This window comes from Setaria italica, chromosome III (genome assembly GCF_000263155.2).
Source record: "Setaria italica strain Yugu1 chromosome III, Setaria_italica_v2.0, whole genome shotgun sequence".
In the NCBI taxonomy this organism is placed as follows: Eukaryota; Viridiplantae; Streptophyta; class Magnoliopsida; order Poales; family Poaceae; genus Setaria; species Setaria italica.
This window is the reverse complement of record NC_028452.1, coordinates 20,511,866-20,522,059: the sequence shown is the minus strand read 5'-3', so window position 1 is coordinate 20,522,059 and position 10,194 is coordinate 20,511,866. Positions and strand designations below refer to the sequence as shown.

Below are 10,194 nucleotides of genomic sequence, written 5' to 3'. Positions count from 1 at the left end.
GGTCGGGATTTTTTCCACATTTATGAAAATAAACTACTACAAAAATGGTGAAGAATGACATTAAGATTAGTTGAATCTGACAACTTTTATATTTTGCTAAAAATGGGAACGGTCGAAAATGAAATCATAATGTAGAAAATGGAAGTGGTCAGTTCGGGATCTATCCCAACTGTTTTCATCCCTAGTGAGGATAGTAATTTAACGTGCGGGTGCGACAAGCAGGGGACGATCGACACACGCAACGGTCGTGCTGTTGCTGTGAAAAAAATGGATTGCGCCATGATTTATTGCCTTGAAATGATTTATGGGAAAGATGGCATTAGGGTGGCTTGAGGTGCGCATACGCAGTGAGATAGCCACGTGGGCTACAATATATGGGCTAAGATATATTTAACAAATGGCATGATCTCACGATCACACTTTGACTAGTAATATCTATAAAAATATAACTGAATGTGTCATATACTATGAAACTATTTGTTAACCCAAATATAATAATACCAATTGTATTGTATTGTCAATCTATATAAAATTTTATATATTTATAGTTAAAGGTAAAAAGAATAACATTAAATTAACTAAAATCTTCTATAGTAGACGTTAAAGTAGAGGACACCGATGGGTTTTGATATTCGTTCCAACCGTAACAAATGAATCAAGCAAGCACTGTAGCTATAATCATCGCCAGCCTGCATAGATGCAACTGAAGACGCTAAACATGTGCCCGCTATAAATAGAAGTTCCATCCTCGCAGAGACTGACATTTCCTGCTTCCAATCTTGCAAATTTCCTGTCCTGTAGTCATTGGTCACTTCATTGCAGTGCCCACACGGCCACACGGAAGTGACGCGACCCAACCGTGTTCATGTGGAAGACTTCCAAGCCCATCCGCGTCGCCGAGTCGGTCAATGCAAAGCTCTCTGCGTTGCCGGAAGGATACTCCCAAAACAGCCGAAATCGCACGGAAATTGCCCCGTCAAAACCACCCAAAAACCCCTCGTCCCCTCCAGCCGGGTGAGCCCAGCACGCACGGCCGCGGCCAGCTCCCCACAGGCCACAGCCGTTGACTCCACTCCTCAGTCTCCAGTCTCCTTGGCCATCCACCAACAGCGCGCAGCCTCGATCTCCGTCCGGCGAGAATGGTGGAGGCGGTGGTAGGCTGGCTGGTGTGCCCGATCATCAAGATCGTCATGGACAAGGCAAAATCCTGCGCCTCCGACAGGATCAGGTGGCAGGGCGACGGCGTCCCCAAGGCTCTCGAGCGGATGAAAGACTTGCTGGCCCAGCTGCGCGCCGTGGCGGGCGCCGTCCAGGCGCGGGGCTCGCCGGACAAAAGCCGGGACCTCCGCGCGTGGCTTCAGCAGCTCATCGACGCCGTGTACGAGGCCAGAGACGTCCTCGACGACTTCGACGACTCGGCCCCGCAGCCCGAATCCCCCGTCGCCAGGTTCGGCAAGCGGATCTTGGGCGCCGACGAGCGCGTCAACAGGCTCAAGGACGTCGTCGAGAAGCTGCAAGCCGTCCAAGCTAACTCCCCGGCGCTGATGCAGGCGGCGGCGGCCCATGGGTCGGGGTTGGGCTCCGGTGACCTGAGCGGCCACCACCAAGGGCTCCACGGCGGAGCCACGGGCTCCGTGCGCGACCGCGAGCACGTGGTGTTCGGGCGCGACAGGGAGCTGCAGGACATGGTGTCGTGGCTCGTCGGCACGCCCGACGGCGGCGACGCCAGGTCTGTCCCGGTCGCCGCGATCATGGGCCATGGCGGGATGGGGAAGACCACGCTGGCGCAGCTCCTGTTCGAGGATCAGGAAGTGGACTCTGCCTTCGACCTCAAGATCTGGATCCAGCCCGCTGCTACGGACAACGAGTTTGAGCTCGCCAAGCAACTCCTGCATTCTGTCAATGTCGATGTGCCGAACGGCATGAAGAACTTCAACTGGTTACAGGTGAAACTCCAGGAGGAAGTCTCGTCGCGCAGATTTCTGCTGGTGATCGACGACGTCTGGAATTGGAACAGGGAGGACATAAACGGGCATGCCTACCGAGAAATGTGGTCCAAGGTGCTGGCACCCATCGGCAATGGGAAGACGACGGGGAGCAAGATTGTGATCACCACTCGCCAAAAAATCATGGCAGATTTGCTGTACGCAAGCAAGGAGGTCTGGTTGGATGACTTGCCGGCGGATGCCATCTGGTCTCTGTTCAAGAGGTGCGCCTTTGGCGAGGAAGACATTAATAAGCAGCCTCAAGAACTGCAAGACATCGGGAGAAAAATTGCTGAAAAGCTCAAGGGGTCACCAATGGTAGCCAAGGCCGTTGGACAGATGCTGGAAGGCAGCCGCAGGGTCACCCACTGGAAAAGGGTGCTCGATATGGATAGCTTTGACAATATTTTCAAAACATTGGAGTTGTGTTACCACAATTTACCAGAACACCTGCAACCATGCTTTGCAATCTGTAGCTTATTCCCAAAGAAGTGGAGGTTCAAGCGTGATAAGCTGGTGAAGATATGGATGGCCCTTGATTTCATCCAATTGGAGGATGTGGGGAGCGATTACTTTGATCAGCTTGTGGACAGGTCCTTTTTCCATAGGCAAAAGGTAGGGCGTCGGAGGTACTATTACATCCATGACCTGATGCATGATTTGGCCGAAAATGTTTCTCGCTTTGATTGCGTGAGAATTGAAGATGCAAAGCAAGAGATCCCAAAGACAGTCCGGCACCTCTCGGTGTCCAGTGATACCATGGCACAGCTCAAAAGCCGATGTGAGCTCAAAAGATTACACACATTGCTGATTCTCAAGGGCCCTTCCTCTTCGTTGGATCAACTGCCAGATGATCTTTTCACAGAGCTGAGAAGTCTTCGAGTTCTTGGCTTGGAAGGCTGTAATATCGTTCGTCTTTCAGAGCGAATTGGGAATCTTAAATACCTCAGATACCTGGCCCTTTGTAAATCAATCACCAGGCTTCCACAAGCAGTGACAAAGCTCTATCGTCTTCAAACCTTTAGTAGTCCTAAGGGATCTGGCCTTGAGGTCCCCCAAAACATAGTAAACCTGAAACGTCTGCGACATTTGGATATGGATACATCAAAAATCACTGGTATTGGGAAACTGGTTCACCTGCAGGGATCAATTAAGTTCCATGTGAAAAATGAAAAGGGGCATACTTTAGGAGACTTGAATGGTATGAGTGGTCTTCGCAAAGAGCTTCATATCAAGAACCTTGATGTTGTAAAGGATCAGGAAGAAGCCTACCAAGCTGGATTAAACAAGAAGGAGAATGTTAAGGTCCTGGAGTTAGAATGGAACTCGACTGGTAAGAGTGTGCCTTCTGTTGAGGCTAAAGTCTTGGACGGTCTTGAACCGCACCAGTATGTTAAAAAGCTTATCATTAGAAGATATCATGGTAACAGATCACCAAACTGGTTGAGCGAAAGCTTGAGAGCGAGTGACCTATACATTAAATATCTGCATTTGATCAACTGCAGAAAGTGGGAGGCCTTGCCTCCTCTCGGGCAGCTTCCATGCCTCAAGGTTCTGCATTTGAAAGAGATGTGTTCAGTGAAAAAAATCAGCTGCGATTCCTATGGAACCAAATTAACTGCATTTCCATCTTTGGAGGAACTTGAATTTGATGATATGCCACAGTGGGTGGAGTGGACACAAGAAGAAAGGAACATTGAAGTGTTCCCTAAACTCCGTAAACTGAGGCTTTTGAACTGTCCTGAGTTGATTAAGGTGCCTCATCTTCCTCTATCCGTTAGGAAGGTCTCGGTAAAAAATACCGGTTTTGTTTCACAACTGAAACTATCATCCTCCTCCTCGTTATCAAAAGCAAGCAAGTTTGCATTAGATACGTGCTCTGCCACCGTCCTCACAAATGGATTAATGCACCAGCAACAAGTGGAAGCAGTTGCTATTTTGACTCTGAGGAACTGTGAGGATGTAAAGTTTGAAGAGCTTCAGGTGCTGACTTCCTTGAAGAGGCTGCAAATATCTCATTCAAACATTAATGATGAGCAGTTGGAAACTTGTTTGAGGGGTTTACAAGCACTTACCTGGCTGGAGATATCAAACTGCAACAACATCACATGTCTTCCACAGATGGAAAGTTCAGACTGCTTAACAAAATTTCATGAGCTACACATTCAGCAGTGTCCTGAATTTTCCTCTCTACACTCACTGCCAAGTTTTGTGGCACTAGAAAGTATATTGATCGAAAATTGCTCCAAGGTCACTGTGGAATCTTTCCCTACCAACTTCAACAACAATTCTCTTAGAAAACTGAGCATTATGAATTGTGCTGAGTTGGAGTCGCTGCCAAGTCGCTTCCCATCTTCGCTGCAAGTTCTTCATCTGATTGGGTGCAAACCAACTTTGATGAACCGACTGCAAGTCAAGGATGGACCAGAATGGGATAAAATAGCTAGTATTCCCATAAAACAAATCCGCTGATTAGAAGCCTTTTATGCAAACCAACAGGTATATGGTGTGCCATTATGAAGTTTTAGTTGTTTGTTTCATCATAGATTGACAAGGTCATCTTTCTTATGAAATAATATTTGTAATCCATAAAAAAGTAGGATTGTGCCTTCTAGAGTTATATGTATTGAGAATGTCATCTTTCTTATGCCTTCTGATGTTATGCTAACAGTATGCACCTTACATTGCAAAATTTTCAGATAGAGAAGTTCATTTCCATCACAGTGATGCTGACAATTTATATCCAAAATCCTATTATGCATGACAGGAGACCAGATGAAGCATAGTCGCCAACAGCTTGTTCTCAGCTTGAATTAGTGTTTCAAAATTTGTACTATAATGTATTTATTGTGTCTGTGTGCCCACATTGGCTTAGAGTTTGTTCCATTTATGTTTCTGTAAAGTTAGTGTTTGTCACCATGAGACTGTCAGATATGTAAAGTGCCATTTGGTGCAATTTATTGAGTTGTGAACAATATTATCCTCAGCCAATCAAACTTGTACGTTTACAAGTTACAACAAACAACAAGAGGGATTGCTATTTCATTGCAGAAAACACTCTTCTGATCTGCTTTGCAAAAACAGAAATAATTGTACAGACTCCCGACTAACTACTAACACTGAAAAGGGCGAAATGGGCATCTATCCCTAATTCCACTCACCCTGACAAGCTCATAAAAGGACCCAACTATTATTCAGTGCGTCTACTTCCAAGCCTCATGTGAGGTTTGTTGCAGATGATTACCAAAAAAAAAGGGGGAAAAAGAAAGAAAAAAGAACCTAAGTTGCATTTAGTGAGGGCTCATGCGCCCTTTGTAGTTCATCATTTATAAATGAAGCTTGCTATCACGCTCCTCACGTTTAAGGAGATTGCTATCCGGTATGGTCTATGGAAAACTGAAAATGCACAAAAACATAAAATGGAACCCACAGTCCATCAGAGCAAAACTGCATCCCTAATGTAGTCCCAGAGTACCATATCTTTAATTCTTTTCTTGTATGAAAAGGAACAACAGAAACAAAAATGAAATACCTTACAAAATGAGAAATCAAAAGCAAAGAAAAGTAAAGGAACTATACACAGCTTGTAAGGATACAAAAATTAGGGAGAACTGGCAGATACTCCAGCCATTGGGGGCTTCAAAGGCTGCCAAGTGCCATCCTGGAGATCAGCAAACAAACTAATAGGGAACAGTTCAAAGTTCCGAAGGATGTGAACAACCAGATTCTTGATCCACCAAATTGGAGTTATTCTGACACCAAATGAATTCAAGAGCTTGAAGGTATCAAATTGCTCTTCCCTCGGGAAAAAAAAACATTGCACTTCATGTCTGCTCCTGGGATCATTTGTAAAGTTTTATTCTGAAAGCACACCAGGCAGCTGGTCATGTTATTAAATCAACCTCGCAGGTTGATGCTTTGCCCATAACACTGCCACCTAAGAAGAACAGAGTTCAATTTTTATGCATAGCATTACACACCAATCTATTGGCCTTATGTTCATAGCATGTTTTGATATGTTTCACAGTAACAAATTTGTCAGCACCTCCAGGATGGTTATCATGGAAAAACAATACGGTTAGAACCTCAAGATATTGAAGCCTGTATATACTCTTGGGAAGTTTGTTAATTATACTGCACAAAGCTAGGTAATGGAGATGAACCAACTGACTAATGGAATCTGGTAATTCTGCAATATCAGATTCACTTAGATCCAAGACTCGCAAGTTCTTAAATTTGGCCAGAAGTTTACCAGGGAAATGACTCGAGGATAACGACGAGCTTCCAAGAACTAATAATGTCCGCAGCCTTCCCAACCTGTATTTGCTCTTCAGCTGTGGTAAATAATCAGTTGAGACAGATAGGTGACGAACTGTTGGTGGAATCACAACAGGGATGTCCTCATTAATTTTCATGCAATCTTGAGCAGAAAAATGATGCGCCAAAATGTGCATTAGGTCATCCAGGAAGTAATATGTTTGCTGATCTTTATTTGCAGACCCAAAGAAGGACCGTGATAAGAGATCATCAAAGTATTTGTACCCTAAATCTTCCAGCCTTTTCCCTTCTGATGGTGTTTGAACGAAACCGAGAGCTATCCACATTTTGACCAACTTATATCGATTAAACCTCCAAGTCGTTGGAAAAATGCTGCAGTATGCAAAGCAGCGCTGGAGATGACCTGGCAAGTGTTGATAACTGAGTTGGAGGGAGGAGATAATAATATTATCACAAATTTCTGTGTCCATCAGTGCTCTCCATTTCTGTGTGCTCCTGGTGTTCCTTAGCATTTCCCCAATAACTTTGGTGGCTAAAGGTGAACCCTTCACCTTTGCAGCAATGGCTCTCCCAAACTCTAGTAGATCTTGAGGAATCTCCATGGTTTCACTACCCAACGCAGTTTCCTTCAACAACAACAAACAATCCACAATTTTTAATCCGTCAAGCGTGACCACATATGATGCATTCAGAACCTCTGCTACTAGCTTCATCCGAGTGGTCACCAAGATCTTGCTCCCGATTGCGGCAGAGCTAATAGGTGCCAACACTTTGTTCCACACAGACCTATTCTCCAGCTCGGTCTTCCCCTCATCATTCCAAACATCATCAAGAACTAGGAAGAACTTCTTCGACGCAACCACTTCCCCAAGCTTCTCCTGCAATGTTTCCAAACTCTCGTCATAGGGTGTATCATCTACACCACCAATGGACTGCAATATCTCCCTGGTGAGCTCAGCTTCATCCAACCTATCCCAGACGCAGATCCAAACTCTAAGATCAAAATACCCTTGAACCCTCGCATCATTGTACACGCACTGAGCAAGCACGGTCTTTCCCATGCCTCCATGGCCAACCACTGCAACAACTGGCGTTACTGAAGGAAAAATTTCGACGCAGTCACCGATGAGCCTGCCGACTATGTCGTCGCACTCTTTGTCACGCCCAAAGACCCTCCGCTCCGCGAGCACCGAGCCCGTCACGCGGTTCGGCGACCGCACCCCGCACCCCGCTGCGCTTCCAAGCCGCAGCCGCTCCGAGTCGTCGCGGGCGCAGTCGAGCCTCTGGGCCAGGCGCCGCAGCTTCCGGGCGGGGCCACGGAACGCGGCACCGACGCAGTTGGAGATCGCGGAGCCGGCCAGGCGCCGGCGGTGGAGCTCGTCCAGGAGGTCCTCGGCTTCGGCCAAGGCGGCCCCGAGCTCGGCGAGCCAGGCGTGCAGCGCGGGGGCCTCGGCCCTGGCGGGCGGGGGCCACGCCCGGCGCTCCAGCTCCCGGGCGACGGGCTGGATCCGGAGGAGCGCCGCGGCGAGGCCCGCAAGGCCGGCGTCGCCCCGGGACAGGGAGCGGGCGCGGCCGGCGAGCGCGGCGAGGTCCTGCGACACGGGCCACGGCGCTGGCGCTGGCGCGGGCGCGGCCATCGTCGGGAATCGATTTGGCTGCGGGGAGCTACCTCGTTGCCCGTTGGCTTGGATGGGGATTCTTGGTCGTCGCTTTCGTTCCGCTTGGTTGACTCCGCCCAACCTGGTCCTAGTCTCAAAAAAAAAATGGTCCTAGTCTAACTTCGCCACGTCGGTTCAGACTTCAGCCTGTCAGCCACAAAGGCGCGGGGGCGGGACCGGGTCCCCGGCTTGTGGCGTGCCGCGTGCCGTAGAGGGGGGTCCGCGCCTGGCATTGCAAAGCGATGGAGAGACCGCCGACCAAATTTTTTTATTTTTAACCTTCTTTAAATGTAATTTCAAAAATAATCTTAGTGGAAGTTTATTTGCGGTGGGTGACTCTTTTGCCCGCGCCAGACCGCCAGGCGCGGCAGGAAGCCTCTACCACGCCACATGCACTGGCGCGGCGCGGCGCCGAGCCACGTAGGCATTGACGTGGCGCCAGCCCGCCTGGCGCGGCAGCGCCCCTCCTACACACTCGCGCCGGCCCCTTCCTCCCTCCCTCCCTCCTTTTTTCTTCCTCCAGAACACCCGTGCCCGAGCTTGTGCACGCCACCGGCCGCCGCCCCACCCCCAAATCCATCCAAAATCCAGCGATTTCGGTGGGGGAAAGTTGAGGATTGGTCAACGCTTTGTGTGGAAGGCATCCCCCTACTTTTTCCCTTGGTTTAGCGTTGCATTTGGTAGATCGGAGAATGTTTAGGTGACATAAGGTTAGGTTGATGATTTCAATTTTGAATGAAATGCAATGTTGTTATGTGTTAGATGATGCGTAGTTCAGACGCAATAGAGTCTCTACCCGCGATATTGACGTGTAGAACTTGTTGAATGCTTCGATTTAGGTATATTTTCATCCAATTGTGTAGTATACATGACATGTGTATTTTTTTGTTTGCAATATGTCCAATTAATATGTCCAATACGTTTAGTTTATAATATAGTTTATATGGTGAAGTGTTTGTATTTTGCAGATGGATTGTTTAATTTGTATGTTTGATGGTGGGATTGTATAAGTTGGTATGCACTTGTGTAGTGTACATGGCATGGTGTACATGATGTTTTTTGGCAATATGTTCAATTAATTTATCTCATATTTTTGTTCCTTAATATAGTTGCTATAGTTGATATGGTTAAGTGTTTGTATTTTGTATATGGAGTGTTTGTATTTTGTCGAATTGATGTATATAGTTTGTATGGTGAAGTAGATGGATTACGTTTTTAAAGTTTATTTGTATATTAATTTACTGGCACTTGCTGTGTAGGTGAGATGACGTCGTTCGGTTGTGAATACAAGCGGTGTAGGTGGTATGTGTGTTACGTGGACAAGTCCAATGCTGGTGCTCCCGTACCTCCTGCCCTTCCGGTACCTCTTTGTAGATGTGGAGTGCAAGCAGAGGTGAAACAATCCAGACATCCAAAAACAACTGGAAGAGCTTTCTATGTGTGCAAGTGGACTTTTGATCCAATGACTACCACGCCTTGTGATTTATTTCAGTGGATAGATGGATCTGACAAATATGATCCTAGGATCCGCCTATTCCCATACCATAGCACAGAGCTTAAACTATACCATCACTTTAGGCGTTGGGTTCCTCCTCCACCAAACCCACCTGAATGACCGAGGAAGAGAAGTAGGAGGATGCTTGTAGGTGTGTGAGGGATCCTCCCATGTGCAAATGTGGAGTTCCTACTAAGCTTATGTGTCCTAACTTAGGGGTTCCACCTAAGTTCATTCCATTCTTTCGATGCGTGCTAAAGACTCATGTAAGTTTATTATAAGAATGTTAGTATGACGTGTAGCTAGCAGTGATAGTTTTATTGATTTATGGTCACTTTTAATCTTGTCACCGATTTTATGCAGGATGGGTGGCCGTTGTGTGATTTCAATGAGTATATCTACGGCCTAAAGGCGATGTGGCCAACAGAGTAGCAAGTGCGGGAGTTCGAGAGTGGAAAGGCACCAAGGCCATGTGTGTCCTCTCCTAGTTGTTGATGCAAGTGTGGTATATTGGCAACAAAAGGTGTGGTGCCTTCTGAGCTTGGATATGGTTTGTTTTGTGGCAATGCATATGGCGACTACTGGGTGAGTAACTACTCGTCTCTTTTGTGTTATTAAGGTTGGATCTTGTTTCAAATTTGTAAGAATATGAAAATCTTGTTACAGGAGGGAAGGATATGTAATTGGGAAGATTTTTCTGATCGTTGTGATTTATTGTTAAAGTTGGGTAGTACATCGAAACCATGTAAGTCAAGAAAAAACAAGAACTGATAGAAAA

The 10,194-nt window shown here is 46.8% G+C and overlaps 2 protein-coding genes across 4 annotated transcripts; one reads left to right on the top strand and one right to left on the bottom strand.

Annotated features, from left to right (window-relative positions):
* The first annotated feature begins 576 nt into the window (after positions 1-576).
* Positions 577-5,013, top strand: LOC101774166 (putative disease resistance RPP13-like protein 1). Of its 2 annotated transcripts, none has more exons than XM_004962026.3 (2): positions 577-4,484; positions 4,753-5,013. In XM_004962026.3, exon 1 carries the CDS (start codon positions 1,140-1,142, stop codon positions 4,455-4,457), a length of 3,318 nt encoding a protein of 1,105 aa, XP_004962083.1. In that variant the 5' UTR covers positions 577-1,139; the 3' UTR covers positions 4,458-4,484; positions 4,753-5,013. The 2 variants fall into 2 exon arrangements, with proteins under 2 accessions (XP_004962083.1, XP_004962082.1); XM_004962025.2 differs by having other exon boundaries at positions 578-4,484; positions 4,685-5,013.
* LOC101774834 (putative disease resistance protein RGA3) lies at positions 4,244-7,996 on the bottom strand. 2 transcript variants are annotated; one of them, XR_001393165.2, is made up of 2 exons: positions 5,582-7,995; positions 4,244-4,377 (listed from the first exon to the last, which is right to left on the bottom strand). XR_001393165.2 is itself a non-coding variant. In XM_022825083.1 (2 exons), the coding sequence occupies exons 1-2, from the start codon at positions 7,898-7,900 to the stop codon at positions 5,870-5,872; spliced, it is 1,716 nt and encodes a 571-aa protein (XP_022680818.1). In that variant the 5' UTR covers positions 7,901-7,996; the 3' UTR covers positions 5,403-5,869. The 2 variants fall into 2 exon arrangements, 1 of the variants encoding a protein (XP_022680818.1); XM_022825083.1 differs by lacking the exon at positions 4,244-4,377 and having other exon boundaries at positions 5,403-5,922; positions 6,238-7,996.
* Between the last annotated feature and the right edge of the window lie 2,198 nt (positions 7,997-10,194).